This window comes from Suncus etruscus, chromosome 17, assembly GCF_024139225.1.
Source record: "Suncus etruscus isolate mSunEtr1 chromosome 17, mSunEtr1.pri.cur, whole genome shotgun sequence".
NCBI classification, from domain to species: Eukaryota; Metazoa; Chordata; class Mammalia; order Eulipotyphla; family Soricidae; genus Suncus; species Suncus etruscus.
Genome location: NC_064864.1, coordinates 47,917,007 through 47,932,735, shown reverse-complemented (window position 1 = coordinate 47,932,735; position 15,729 = coordinate 47,917,007). Strand labels below are relative to the sequence as shown.

At 35.8% G+C, this 15,729-nt stretch overlaps 1 protein-coding gene across 2 annotated transcripts in view; it reads right to left on the bottom strand.

The window, feature by feature from the left end:
• SLK (STE20 like kinase) overlaps positions 1–15,729 on the bottom strand; it is a 56,835-nt gene that overhangs the window by 7,572 nt on the left and 33,534 nt on the right. Inside the window, exons 13-18 of one of the 2 annotated variants that reach the window (XM_049790801.1) lie at positions 13,433–13,525; positions 4,354–4,483; positions 3,303–3,427; positions 2,464–2,652; positions 1,719–1,844; positions 1,064–1,177 (exon numbers count right to left, since the gene is read on the bottom strand). In XM_049790801.1, coding sequence (XP_049646758.1) covers positions 1,064–1,177; positions 1,719–1,844; positions 2,464–2,652; positions 3,303–3,427; positions 4,354–4,483; positions 13,433–13,525 — 777 coding nt within the window. The remainder of the gene's footprint in view (positions 1–1,063; positions 1,178–1,718; positions 1,845–2,463; positions 2,653–3,302; positions 3,428–4,353; positions 4,484–13,432; positions 13,526–15,729) is intronic. The other variant, XM_049790800.1, reaches the window with a different exon arrangement.

The window sequence follows — 15,729 nt, the reverse complement described above, 5'->3', positions numbered from 1 at the left end:
GCACAATCATTGTACCCTGTTTTTTGTTTTGTTTTGCTTTGTTTTGTTTTGTTTTAAAACCATACTCGGCAAAGCTCAGGAATTACTTCTGGCTCTGCATTCAGAAATTAATCCTGGAAGGCTCAGAGGACCATATGAGATGCTAGAAATGTTGGCCGCATGCAAGGCAAATACCCTACCCACTGTGCTATCGCTCCAACCCCTGCACCCTGTTTTTAATTAATATAAGCTAAAAAAAGAAGTACTTTTTAAAAGTAACATATTAATCATATTCCACTTTCTTGCAAAAAAAAAAAAAACTGACATAAAATCTAGAAAAATTATGCAGTACTTTCTTGACTGATAAGATGAATGGAAGGAAATGGTGAAATAATTATAGCAGGCAGGAAGCCAAAGAGAAAATACGACTGAGTTAGTAAAGAAAAGTAAGATAGAGTATTAGAAGAAAAAAATAAGTTGATGGCAGAAAATAAAGTACAACAAGAACCATGATTGGATGAATGAAGGAGGGAAGCCACTGCTACCTTACTAGATTGCCAATGAAAACAACATTCATGAGCCTTGTAATCTGGTTCCAGTAAACCCCTCCAGACTAAGCAGCTATCACATCCTTCCTTCTCGCCTATCTAAAGCCTACTCAGAGATCACGCTTCTGTTCCAATGATACAGAATTATTTATGATTGCCATGGGCACCATTTTCACTCATTCTTATACTTGAAATGTCCCATCGCACATCAATCTGGCTGCTCAGCAGGTTCTCACTCATATCTTCAGCCTCACTTAGCTGACACAGCATCTCTTCTCTGAGGCGTCTCTGACTTGTCCAGGCAGATTGAAGCACTCCAAACCTCCTTGATTTGTACAAGTGCTATGCTCTCCTCTGTATCTTCTATTTACCTCCAGAGCAATAATCTTACTAACCTCTCGTTTCTTGTCAGTCGATTCCAAACCTTTTTGAGACAGGAACTTTTGTCTCATTGTTTTTGAATTGCCTATCTTTAACTCTTTATTGTGTCAGATGGATGAATGTAAATATATTTTAATTAGAACTTTTAAAATTACCTTCTTCCTAGGTCTCAATTTCTCTCTCCATTCCTTTAATTCTTGGCTGTGTTCCTCATCTAATTCCTTCAGTTTCTGAGTCTCATGCTCAACCAATAGATGGCATTTTTCATTCTGCAAATAAAATTTGGATTAAAAAACTTAGTTTAACCAAATAGCTTTTCACAAACAAAATTATTCTCCCGGGGCCAGAGAGACAGCACAGCGGTGGGCATTTGCCTTGCATGCAGCCAACCCAGGAGAAGGTGGTTTGAATCCTGGCATCCCATATAGTCCCTCAAGCCTGCCAGGAGCAATTTCTGAGCGCAGAGCCTGGAGTAACCCCTGAGCATTACAGGGCATAACACCACCCCCCAAAGTAAAAAACAAACAAAAAATCTTCCACAATAATAAATTACTCATCAAATATCAAGTTATTATTGAAGCTCAAATTTTCCTTTAACAAGGAAGAGCCAAGAAATTATAGAGTTTCAATTCTCTAAATTTAGAAGGCAGATCTGACACCAGATTAAAAAAAAAAAAAACAGAATCTTTAAATCCATCACTTATAAGAGTAAAGTACAATTTACTTCAGTTAGCTTTTATTTTCTCAAAACGGATCACCTATGCTGCCCCCACCTACTACCCACTTGACTATTTAGGATCTTATTACAACCTGGAGCTGATGCAGCTCTCGGACATTGGCTTCACACTGCAACTGAAGATCCCGCATTTGATTTTCATGTTTTTGATGCTGAGCCATTCTCTCATTTTTCTGCCTCTTTTCTTCTTGAGCAGCAAACTACAAATAAGAAAGATAAATATAGTTAACAAGCATGTAATTTCTGCATCTTCCTAAGGTGTAATTAAGGAATTTAACAAACTTAAAGCACAATAAACTAAAGCTGCAAGTAATAACATGCTGTACCTCAAAGCTGGAGCCTACATCACAGCTTTGGTGGGGAAAGGGGAAATTCTGATTACAACCACATTCTTTCTCTCTCCTCAGTGACCTCAGTTTGGGGTCCTGTGTATGGGATGTGGGACTATAAAGTATACAAAGGTCATGTCTTGAATTAATGAGTTCTCAAATCATCTCATTCCCAGAGATGTTCTTACAACTAATCTAACCCAAAAATTTGGTACATAGTGAGAGGGAGGGCTTTGTCCTCTGTGAAGAGCAGATGGAAGACCAAAAACTTCCCGAGACCTAGGAAGACTAATCCAGCCCCATCCCAGAGTAAAAATGAATATTAATAAACCCTCAGAGGCTCCAGGCCACACTCCATAGTGCCTGGAGAAAGCATGTGGTGCTGACGTATCAAACTAATTGCAGTCTCGGTAATCTCTGGACCCTATATAGCACTTTTTAAGGTCACGAAAAAATAATGTTTAAACATAAGAAAGCATTGCTCATATACCTGTTTAATTTTTTCCCGATCCTGATCTGGTGAGGCCGTGGAGTTAATTCTTAAACTCTTCTTAAACATGGCCATTCGTGTCTTGGCTTCACTGCGCTGAATCTTAGGTAATCTTGCTCGTTCTTGAGTCTGTCTGTTTTTCATTTCTTCAATAAGTCGCTGATTATAACGTTGCATTTGTTCTGTTTCCTAAGGAAACATTAAATAGAATCCTGTGATGCAGATGGAGTACCCACATGTAAACACAATTATATATTTTGATGCTGCTATTTACAGAATTACTCTCTCATTATTGTATATGAACCAGTGAATTACTGAGCAAAAAATAATTTAGGGGAAAAAAAGCTTACTTTTAAGAGTCTAATTGAAACTTTTTTACTAAGGCCAGTGAGATGGAGCTATAGCTACACTTTAGTAATAAGATGGAAATTTTGTCATCTGGGGTCTTCAAGCATTATAATTACCTCACCTGGAATTTGTACAAAGTAAGGCTGCAAGCATGATCAAGATATATTTACTCCAAATTTCACCGAAGAAATTTTGGGACAAAAGAGATTTAAAATTCATTTTCTAGTCATTATTAAGAGGGAAGAAGAAACAGTAAGGTAAAACTGAACCCACTGGTTGGCAGTAGATAGTGCTGGTCTTTGGGTGAGGGTTACTACATACATATTTGCTGAGGTGAGAAACTGAGCATCTGAAATCTATACATTGTTGTAAACTAATATTATAACTGAGAAAAATAATAAGTCATAACTAGTCTTTTAATAATGTTTCAAAAATAGCTTTTCAAACTTTAAAAAGACACTCAAAATGTAAGCCATTTTTTCTTTACTGACCTTCTCATGGCGCTTAAGTAGCTGATGCCTTTGCATGAAATACTGATCTTTAAGCTGTTGTTTGAGCAGCTGATGTTTTTCTTGTAAGTGTCGCTCTTCAAGTTCCCAAATTGCAGCTTCTCGGGCTAGAAGAAGGCAAGTTACAAAACGATTCTTTGTTCTTCATTTTAATACTTACACAAAAATGCTCTATACACTAACATGCTGAACTATAAATATTATCTAAATAACATATTACCATTCTCCATTCTGCTCTAATGTGCTTTATAAACAGAACGCACCATGCCCACCACTAAAATGCTTTAACTACATGGCATATAATTAAAGTACTCAGGTATATTTGGATATATAAAGATGGATAAAAAGATGAGGTTTTGGGACGAAGAAATAGCATGGAGGTAAGGCGTTTGCCTTTCATGCAGGAGGTCATCGGTTCGAATCCTGGCGCCCCATAAGGTCCCCCGTGCCTGCCAGGAGCAATTTCTGAGCCTGGAGCCAGGAATAACCCCTGAGCACTGCCGGGTGTGACCCAAAAACCATAAAAAAAAAAAAAGAGGTTTTTTGGCTGTTTTTTTCCCTTATGGCATGCCAAGGATCGAGCCCAGGTCTCTTGTCTTGAAGTAAGGCATGCATTTTTTCTGCCAAGTTAACATTCCTGGCCCATAAAACAAAGTCTTCTATTTTATAATTTTTATTTAAAGTATCGTGATCTATAAAACTATTAATAAGATTTCATGCAGACAACATTCCAACTAGGGTTCACTCCCCTCCCACATTGTCTGAGGGTCCCTACAAATAGGTGTTTAAGGATTATGCTTATATTTACTTCCACCATCATAAAGGAATTTTGTTTCCTGCAGTATTTACTTTTTTTTAAGCTTCTAGAAGCAATTTATTTGATATAAAAGTGTATTTACTTTTATAAAGTTTTTTTCCTTATTTAATTTCAATTTACCTTTCCTTCTAACAAAGTAGAACATTCAAATAATTTCCAAGGCATATCTCAGCAATATTTTAAAATGCCACTTTTTGTATACAGAATTGCATATACCTCTCATGAGCTGCTGTTTGTTATTCAGGCACTCTCTTTCAATATTGGCTAATTCAGCCTTTTGCTGTTGGATAATCTTTTTCAGAGAACCATCTAATTCTTGTTGTTGCTTCTGAACAAATTCTTGTTCCTATTAAATATAATTACCATCAGTTAAAAAATATCTACTGAGTAAAATATTTATCATCTGTGACTATACATTAGTGGTTAACACATTTTCATAAACATATTTCTAAGCTTGAATTAAAAACTAACCCAAATTACAGTGTGTATATATGCATTTATAAATGTAGGATATAAATATATTAGTTATCTCTAACTACTAAAATATGTAATAATCTTAACTTGTATCAAGAATAATATACTCAGAAGAATTTTGTAACCCACTCATAATTACAAAGCTCTATTATACTGATTTTGGTTTTTTGTTGGGGTTTTTTTGGATTTTGGGCCACACCCAGTGACACTCAGGGGTTACTCCAGGCTATGAGCTCAGAAATCGCTCCTGGCTTGGGGGACCATATGGGACGCCGGGGGATCTAATGGTGGTTCATCTAGGCTAGCGTGTGCAAGGCGTAGACGCCTTACCGCTTTCATCACCACTCTGACCTCTATAATGTTATTTTTGAAGAAATAAAAATTTAGCTTCCAACAGATTACTAATTCCACAATAGAATATTATTAAACAAGGATAAGAAATGCCATTTCAGAAGAAAAGGACTAAAGATCAAATAAGTATAATAATAGCATTCTAAACAACTTTATAAGAAATGGGAAATTCTTACAACTTAAATTAATATAGTTTTTGTATCTACTACTTGTGTCTAAAGTAAGCAATAATAATATAAGGACTTAATGAGAAATGATGCATAGAGAAATATGAACTAGTAAGAGGAAAACAAGTTACAATTTATAAACCTATATGCCAAACCAATTGGCTTCAGATAACTCTACCAACATGTTCAGAATTTATTCAACAAATACTTTTGAGTACATATTATCAACTGCCAAACTTATGCTTTAAAAACTACAATAACTGCATAAGAAAGGGAAATACTAAAGTGACTTAAGATTTAGAGCATACATCCACAGAAGGCAGGGAATAATAATCAAATGGGAGAAATAAAGTTTTGCCAATGCATGTTTGACTATTAACTCCTCTTTTGGCAGCTGCAGCAGCTCATGATTACTTTAAGAGCAATTCTGATGTAGTGTAGACTGACTAGGATCCAAATAGCACTCAACCTATAATCAATTTCTCTTCTTGCATACCCAAAATTAAATCCCAAGACCCATCTGGAATTCTATTTTAATCCATTGACAAAGCTTGGCAGGATCTGGATCATCACCAGCCTGGTCTTCAGTACACAAAAAGTTAGTCTTGTAGTTTGTTCTTCAAGGTGCTTGTCCTACTGCTATGTCCCTAGGTGAGAATCAGATCCAACCTTTCATCTCTGCCTCCTGTTAAAATTAACTTGGGAGTCAAAAATGCTGTTGTCTCACCTGAATCATATTTTTTTTTTCTTTTTGAAAAAATACAAATGTACAGAAACATAGTCTCTATTAAATACAATTGCCAATGTAGCTGTAGTCACCTATATAACTATAAGGGGGAATCAGTTTAATAAATACTTAATTAAGTTCACCTATCTAGAATAGGGACTTTTGAATTTTATTTAACAAGATAAAAACTATACCAATCACTTATGTAGTCATAACAAAGAATAAGAGATTCAGTTTTTCTTCACAAAGTAGGTATAATTAAAAATGTTTAATTTCATTGTAAAATTTCCACTGTAAAACTATAATAAACTTAAATAACCTACAAATATATCAAAGTGTTTTTCTTGGTTCAACGTTTTTACCATTGGTTTGCATAAAGGACTTCTAAAAAATATCTGTATGGAGAGAAATAATGAGTTCAAATTAACCAACAAATAAAAGTAACGTAGATTCAAAAAATAAAATGCAAATTACAAGGTGGGGCAAATATTTATGTGAAAATGAAAAACATAAATAGAAGTCAGTGCCACTAAAAAAATGCAATTTATCATCAATTTTGGTCCTATAACTTTATTTTTGCCTTGATTAAGCAAGATAAGCATTTAATTTCAAGAAAACCATTATCAGATATTTAGTGAATGCTTGGCACTGTACTTGTTTCAGGGCTATTAGAATTAATAGAATATTGCCTTCAATGACCTTCCACTCTATTGGTATTAAATTGGTTTTGTCCATTGACCTAGATGTAAGAGTAATAGGCCCCTTCCCTTAAAATTGCACTTTGCAAAGATCAAAAGTAAACCATAAAAAATACAATGCTAGGAATAAAAAGTCAGAAAACATGCCACACACAGATAACTAAAAAAACAAACAAACAAACAAAAAAAAAACAAACACAGAAGCATGCCTTGAAGTAGCGATGTGTGAGAACCAAGACTGTTATAGAGACACAGGCAGAACTTGTACTTGCTATTGAGATGGTAAAATAAGGATAGAGAGAAGTTAAGTCAAAACAGCCAGCATACATAGCACTTTCAACAATCAGAGGTATAAGATATTAGCTGTCTAAAAAAGCTATGAATTTGAACACTTAAGCAGTCTGGATGATCAAAGCTAGAGATACTTCATAAATGTGTATATATATATATATATATATATATATATATATATATATATATATATTGGTTTTTGGGTCACACCCGGCAGTGCTCAGGGGTTACTTCTGACTCTATGCTTAGAAATCCCTCCTGGCAGGCTCAGGGGACCATATGGGATGCCAGGATTCGAACCAATGACCTCCTGCATGAAAGGCAAACGCCTTACCTCCATGCTATCTCTCTGGCCCCTACACAAATATTTTTATATAAAAGCTAAAAATTGGGGCCGGAGAGATAGCACGGAGGTAAGGCGTTTGCCTTTCATGCAGGAGGTCATCGGTTCGAATCCTGGCACTCCATAAGGTCCCCCGTGCCTGCCAGGAGCAATTTCTGAGCCTGGAGCCAGGAATAATCCCTGAGCACTGCTGAGTGTGACCCAAAAACCACCAAAAAAAAAAAAAAGCTAAAAATTATCTAAAAGGTTCCTTTTATATTAATCTTATTTGTATATATCAAGATAAGTAAAAATTTACTATTACTAAGTTTTCATAAAGTTCCTAACTCCAAAAGCTAAGTATAAGACATTCCTAAAGAAATTATCATTAAAAAAATCACACTTAGAATTTAAAAGAAATCTTATACTTCAAAAAGATTGTACAAATTATATTAAATTGTTTAAATAAAGTAGGATTTCATCCCTTGGAGTAATAATTATTAAATGAACATATAAATTATGAAATCAGTGTCTTTACATATAAAATGTTAATAAGGAATATTATACTAAATAATTAATAGTAAGAATAATACTTTGGAAAAATGAGTAATACTTTGGATTATGACATAAAAAAGAATGTTTTGGGATTGGATCGATAGCACAGTAGGTAGCATTTGCCTTGCACACGCCGACCCCAGCACAATCCCCAGCATCACATATGGTCACCCAAGTCTGTCAGGAGTAATTTCTGAGTGCAGAATCAGGAGTAAACCCTGAGCACCGCTGCATGTAACCCCGAAATAAAATAAAACAAACAAAAAATAAAAAGTAATAAAAAAAGATTTCATTTACTTTTTTTAAAAACTAAAGAATTCAAATAAAGAATTCAAGAGGTGCCAACCATTTTTTTAATGTCTAATTTCAGGAAAAGGAAAAAGGAGTGAAATTACACTATATCTACTCCAGTTGTATATATCAAACAAAAATTAGAGTGTCAAAAAAGCTAGTAGTTTCTATTATAGAAATTATGAGAAAGATAAACAGCTTGAAATTCCAGAATTTACTTAAAATTACAGCAAGGACAGCAGCTCACTCTTCATTATGGACAAATCTAATAGTGAAAATCAGGATTAAATGGAAGCAAACTGTCACTTTAATATGGCTTTTATGACTAACTACATCTACAATTAAAAATGTAAACATATGCAATCAAAATGTCACTTCACACAAAAATAAATCTTTAATCACAGCATTCAATTTCTCACATGTGCAAAGCTTATAAAATACTGTAAGGTAGCTATTTCTTGAAAAAATTAAAATTTGTAGTGGGATAGATTAGAAAGAACACTTGATCTGAAGTGTTCCAGTTCCAGTTCTCTCATATTAATCTCTTTTGTAACTTTAGGCCAATTGCCTCATCTTCTATAACTCAATGTCTTCATCTATAAAATAATTATACTCCATCCCCTGGAAGAGGGTTATGGCAGTGAGAATCAATCAAACTCTTTGAAGAATGCAATGCTATAACAGTTCACGTCAGACTGCTGTTAATTAACCCATAATTACACTACTGACATTATCATCTATCAGTCTTCTATATTTTAGAAAAGAAAACTGACAATGAAAAGGCACATGTGAGCCAAAGAAAAGGCAGGTAAAACAGGAGAAGGCATCCTAAAGGCACATGGGACTTACGTCCTGCATTTGGGCGCTGAAGACTGCACAAGATGACAACTGAAAAGACTGAATCATGACCTGAGCAACACCCTGTGGATCAGAATACAATGCACCTCCCAGGTGAGCTGAATGGCTTTTTGTAAAAAAGAAGAATTATACAAATGTTGAGTTTCTTGAGGCCTGGAACAAGTCATTTAACAGAGGGGACTATTTCTCATCTGGAAAATGAAAGGTTTTAACAAGATCAGTGGTTTCCAAATACTAGTTTTTTGCTGTTGTTTTTTAAATATACCCAGCCCTCTTGTTAAAAAAAAAAAAAAACTTATCTAAAATCTATTTTTTATTATAAAAGAGATGAAAACTACTGCTGCTTTTAACTGAAGTATAAGCAAGGATCCAGAGTCCATCAGTCCTCTTGGTTGCTCAAGGATTCTCAAAGTACTTATTCCACACTTGAGTTCAAGAAATAAAGTGTAAAAACCAATGAACTAGATGAGTAAAGACTGTATCTATGAGTGTAGCTATTATTTATTATTATAAAGTATATTCAGACTTTAAAGATACAAGTTTTAACTCATTCATAGCAATAGCAACTCTAACGAGAAATGCTTTTAAAAATTGTGCTCTTCAACAGAGGAATGGCTAAAGAACTGGTACATATACACAATGGAATATTATGCAGCCGTCAGGAGATGAAGTCATGAAATTTTCCTATACATGGGTATACATGGAATCTATTATGCTAAGTGAAATAAATCAGGGGGAGAGAGATAGACACAGAATTGTCTCACTCATCTATGTGTTTTAAAAAAAATTAACGGGGCCAGAGAGATAGCATGGAAGTAGGGTGTTTGCCTTTCATGCAGAAGGACGGTGGTTTGAATTCCGGCATCCCATATGGTCCCGAGCCTGCCAGGGGCAATTTCTGAGCATAGAGCCAGCAGTAACCCCTGAGCACTGCCCGGTGTGACCCAAAAACAAACAAAAAAAAATTAAAGACATTATTGTAATAAGACCAGGAGACAATAGAGTTAGGGGCTAGAAGGACTGGCTCACAATATAAAGCCCACCACAAAGAGAGGTGAATCTGTTAGGGAAATAACTACACTAACAACTAGCACGACAACGTTAATGAATGAGAGAAGTAAAATGCCTGTCTCGAATACAGGCAGGGGAGGGGAAGGAAACAGGGGTATTGGTGGTGGGTAGTTTGCACTGGTGAAGGGCAGTGTTCTGTTTATGACTAAAACCCAACTACAATCATGCTTGTAATTATGGTGCTTTAATAAAGATTTTATAAAAGAAAAAAAAGTATTAGTTTAGGGACCTGAGCAATAACACAGCAGGGAGGGAATTTGCCTTGAACACAGATGACCTGAGTTAAATCTCCCGCATCCCATATGGTCCACCAGGCACACCAGCAGTGATTTCTGAGCACAGAGTCAGAAGTAACAACTGAGCACTGCTGGATGTAGTCCAAAAACAAAACAAAGAGCTTATTAAATGTATCAAATTTATAAAGAAATTTTATTTTCATTTTAGTTGGAAAACAAAGGTTAGCCCTCCAAATTATATGAAAATAAAATTGCCAAAAAAATTTTATTACACCACAGGTCCAGAACAAGGAAAGCCAAATGAAATCATATTCTTGGATTCTGAATGTAGAATTGAGGTTACCAGAAGTGGAGCAGGGGATAGAGGAGGCAAGGGGTTGTTGGGGGGGTAATAAGGGAGACTGGCAGGGAGAAGGGATTTAAATAGACTCATTTACTGGTAATCCCAGTGCAATAGCATTGTGGATAAGGTGCTTGCCTTGCATGTGGCCACCCTGGGTTCAATACTTGGCAGCCCATATGGTGCCTTGAGCCTAAATACAGAGTAATCCCTAAGCACTGCTATATGAGTATGGCCCAAAAACAAACAAACAAAAAAACTTGGGTCAAGTCAATAAGAGTTTTAAATTAGATAGAAAGGAAAGCTTAAAGATGAGAAACAGTTTGATGTGGTGAACTGGCCGCCTGAGAATTCTGGCCCTACAACTGAACAGATGGGATCCTGAAAGAGTTCTTGATCTTCCCCTCACCTGTCGCATGAGAGCAATACGTGCAACTACTTTACATAATTTAGGACTAAATGAGCTCACCCAGGTAAAATACAACAGTGCTTTACATACAGTGAATGCTATATTTGCTATATCACCTTAACTAGTACTTATATCAGACAAAACTTTTTCCTCACAAAACTTCTCTCTGGCTCACAGTGAAACAAACCCCCTAAATTTACTCAAAAGGCTAGCTACATTAAAATTTTTCATTCTGAAAATACCTTCCTTATTTTCCATTGTGTTATAATATTCTCTACTTTGAAAATATTTAAATAGAAAATTTTAAATATTCTTAGTTGGCAAAAATTTAATGGCTGGCTATTAGTCACAGAGTCCCAATGATTTTAGTTATGTCAATGTTGTTGTTTTCCCATTACTCTATAAAAATTTTAAATCTAGGAACATTTTTAATGATAAAGTGTTATTAAATCCACATTAAAAAAAGTAAAGTCCAGGGGCCAGAGTGGTGGCACAAGCGGTAGGACGTTTGCCTGTGCACACTAACCTAGGACAGACCATGGTTCAATCCCCCAGCGTCCCATCTGGTCCCCCAAGCCAGGAGTAAATTCTGAGTGTGTAGCCTCAGCATCAATGAGTGTGGCCCAAAAACCAAAAAAAAAAAAAGAATTTTTTAACTAAGGTGTGTGTGGCCCAAAAAAAGAAAAAAAAAAAAAGTCCAAATACAATACTGTAGAATATGTCTCTCCTTCCTTTCATTTTCACACATAATTACAAATCATACTCACTTCTTTGCTGGAGTAAAAATTTTAAATTTGAAAAAAGTTCCTATTATGAAACTGATGAAAAATATTGATACACATAAATCATATAGCAATACTATTATAAATGTTAATATATTGTTTTAAAGTGGGTCATAACTTAGAATAAAGTTATACAAATAAATCTGTTCTTCAGACTAGAGAGATAGTACTTGCATGGTGCTGACTCTGGTTTAATCCCTGGCAAATGATCAGTTGGTCACCTTACCAGTTGAGGCCTAGGTAATACCTAATACTGAAAGGCTAAAGCAGCATTGTATCCTTAGCCTCTTGCTTTGAACCACCTGCCCAACAGGTGAGAATTGGATTGACTGAAAAAATTTCCCAGGTCTCCTCAGCACCAGTTGGAAGACCCAGGTTTTTTTTTAAAAAAAAAAAAAGGCAAGTAATGCTTAAGCTCTGTCTTAAATGAAGTCTAAATAGTAATAAATGGTGGACCTATCACTTGTCATTTATTTTATCTTTAAATTTTATAGAAATAGGGGCTGGAGAGATAGCATGGGGGTAGGGTGTTTGCCTTTCATGCAGAAGGTCATTGGTTCAAATCCCGGCATCCCATATGGTCCCCCAAGCCTGCCAGGAGCGATTTCTGAGCGTGGAGCCAGGAGTAACCCCTGAGGGCTGCCGGGTGTGACCTCCCCCCCAAAAAAAGAAATAAAGGCATTATTATTATTGTTATTATTATTATTAATTAGAGTTTTGGTCCACACTCAGCAGTGCTCAGGGATCATATCTGGCTCGGTGCTTTGATGTTACCTGCCCACAGTATTTGAGAAACATATGATGCCAGAGATAAAGCATACAAATATATAATGTAGCCCCCTTTGGGGTATCTTCACAGTCCAGAAATAATGGCCTTTTAAAAAGCAATCTTTGGGCCAGGAAGATAGATCCAAGAATTGGAGCACATGCTTAGCATACTGGAGACCATTGATTCATCCTCCAACACAACGTGGTTTCCTGAGCATCACTCAGAACTACATACAAGCACTGGGCCAGGAATAGGTATTGAACACTGCTAGCTGTAACCCAGAAACCAAAAGTAAAAATAAATAAATAAAATAACAAAAAGAAAAAAAAAAAACAGTTCTAGGACCTGGCAGAGAGCTAAAAAGGCAAAATCCATGAATGCATGTAGAAGCTCTCTCTCTCTCTCTCTCTCTCTCTCTCTCTCTCTCTCTCTCTCTCTCTCTCTCTCTCTCTCTCTCTCTCTCTCCCTCTCCTCTCTTTCTCTCTCTCTCTCTCTCTCACTCACTCAACAAGTAAATGAATGTAAAGGGCATCTTTTAAGTATGCACAAAGCTTATATGTACTTACCCTCTCTATTTTCCCCCTTAAAGGCTTCTTAACTTTAACTTAATTCTTTTGTTTAGCTTCTTAACTTCTTAAAATTAACCTGTGTTAATTTTAAGTCTATAACGTTTCATCATGATTAGAGTAAAAAAACAGTGGATCACACATAAATATATTCTTGTTTATTTTTACCTGGAATTTGCTCTCCAAACATGATACATATTTCTATTAGTACCTTAAATGCCACTACTGGTGTAAATTTTGTACGACATCAAGAATGACCTAGAATGCCTATGTGAGAAGTCACCATCAGACAGTAAGTGTGGTTAGAATTTACCCCTTTAACCATGCTTTACTGAGCTGGGAGAACACGCTGCTTCTCTTTTTAGTAGCAGTGAGCTGCTGCTGTTACCTGAGCATGCTGGCTTTGTGCAAGCTCCTCTTTCCTGCGTTTCATGAGCTCTTTTCTCAGCTCTTTGGGTGCTTTCTCCACTTCATTTATAACCTACAGTGTATAAGCATGCAGGAGGTGGGGAGATCATACTTTCTCCATAGCAAGCATTTATGCGAGCAGATAAGCCACAAGCCAGATAGTAAAGTTACTAAGAGTTCCTTTCAATAAACATTAGCAAAGATGTTAGTTTTGTGAAAAAGAATGGAAGAGCATGCTTGATTTCAGAGCAGAAAGGAACCGTATACCATAGAGATTAACTGGTTGCTTAATTACCCTTAAACATCATTGTCTCTTAAAAGATCCAAAGAAAATCACTGGAAGCCAGAGAGATGTAGTTCAACATGGAGCACATGCTTTGCATGCAGGAGGCCCAGGTTTGAGTCCTAACTTGGACCCTGCAAGCAATGCCAAAGGAGTCCCCTGAGCACCAATTTGGGAGTTGCCTCTGAGCATGGTGGATGTGGCCCAAAAAAACAAAACAAAATAAAAAATAAAATCAATTCTAAAGACAACTGGTGAAGAATTACTTGCAATGCTGATACTGAATTAAAGATGATAAAGTAAACTGATCTTCATGAAAGATCATCAAATTATAAACACACCTATTTACACTGAAGTGCTGAACATAAAAAGCTAATGTTATTTATAATGTACATTTAGGGCCAAAAAGGTAGAGTGGGGGCTCAAGGCACATGTCTCCCATATATTCAGTGAATCACAGTTCAGTTCCTAATACCACATGGTCCCCTGAGCATCACTTGGGGTGGCCCTGGGAACACCACTGCATACTCAGGCATTCTCACTGAACAGCAGCCTGGTTGTTCAAGAATTAATGCAAGTGGCCCCTCAGGCCCATGGGCATTACTCAAGAGTTAGCCCCACCAAAAAACTCGAAAATGACAAAACTTCTTAACTGAAATAAAAACACCAGAGAAACAGTTCAAGTAAAACCTACTTAAAAAAGATTTTCAAGGGGGTGGGAACAAGGAAGAATAAGTCTTAGAATACATGATAAATAAATGAACACTTACTTTTTTCATTAAACACACCATTTTATATATTGTGTTATATAAACTAATTTATTTGATGGTTTTGAATTGGATTAGAGTAATCTCCTTTGTTGACAATTTAAGTCAAGCTTAATTATCAACTTTAAAAACAGTAATATAGGGGCCGGAGAGATAGCACATCAGTAAGGTGTTTGCCTTAGACGCAGCAGGACGGTGGTTCGAATCCCAGCATCCCATATGGTCCCCCGAGCCTGCCAGGAGCAATTTCTGAGCGTGAAGCCAGGAGTAACCCCTGAGCGCTGCCAGGTGTGACCCAAAAACAAAAACAAACAAACAAACAAAAAAAAAAACAGTAATATAAAGATGGGAGAAAGTATGCCCTTGCATGTATAAAGGCCTGACTTTAATCCCCTACAATACATGGACCCACAAGCATCACAGTGCTAGGGTGGGCCCCCAAAATCATAAAATAAAATCAATAATAAAGGCACTCATTAAGTAATGATTTAGTAAGCTGATTTATTATATCAGATAAGGTATATTTTAGAGTGCCTTCTTTTAATCATTTCAAAATTCCATATGTGATCCCATCTCTTATGCAACTATGAAAAACAATTTTGTATGTATAAATAGAAGCACCAAAAGCAACCAGATTCCAAATCACCACATGCTATTGATGGTCCAGGAAAAAGACTGATTTTGATTAAACAGTATATTTAAAATTTTACTCAGTGATCCCTCATGAAACCAAATCACCATTAAAAGGAAGAGTCTCCCAAATGCAAGAAGTTTAGCAGTAAGAAAAGAAACACAAAAATTATTTAGAACAGGCATATCATGACCTCCATCATATTCGTTGACTAAAATTCTCCTATTCCCAAATATTAATAACTAGAGTCTTTCATAGATTTAGGCTAATATATTTCATATATTTAAGACTATAAATTATATGCTACCTGTGACTTTTTAAATTTTAATTTAAATATTTAAAATAATATCTCAATTTAAAACTACCTACAGTGTCAAGAAAATTTATATGTAGCTTGTGATCATATATAGAGCAATTATATATAAAAACGTAACAGTAAAAAAAACGTGTTTTAGAAATAGTAGCTATAGCCAACTAAATTATACACCATTATATTCATCTTTACCATAAGAAACCACAGAACAGTTTATTAATGTTGAGTTCTCTTTTTTAAAGTAGATCCTCAAGTTCTGTAATATAATGCCAATTTTCTGCAT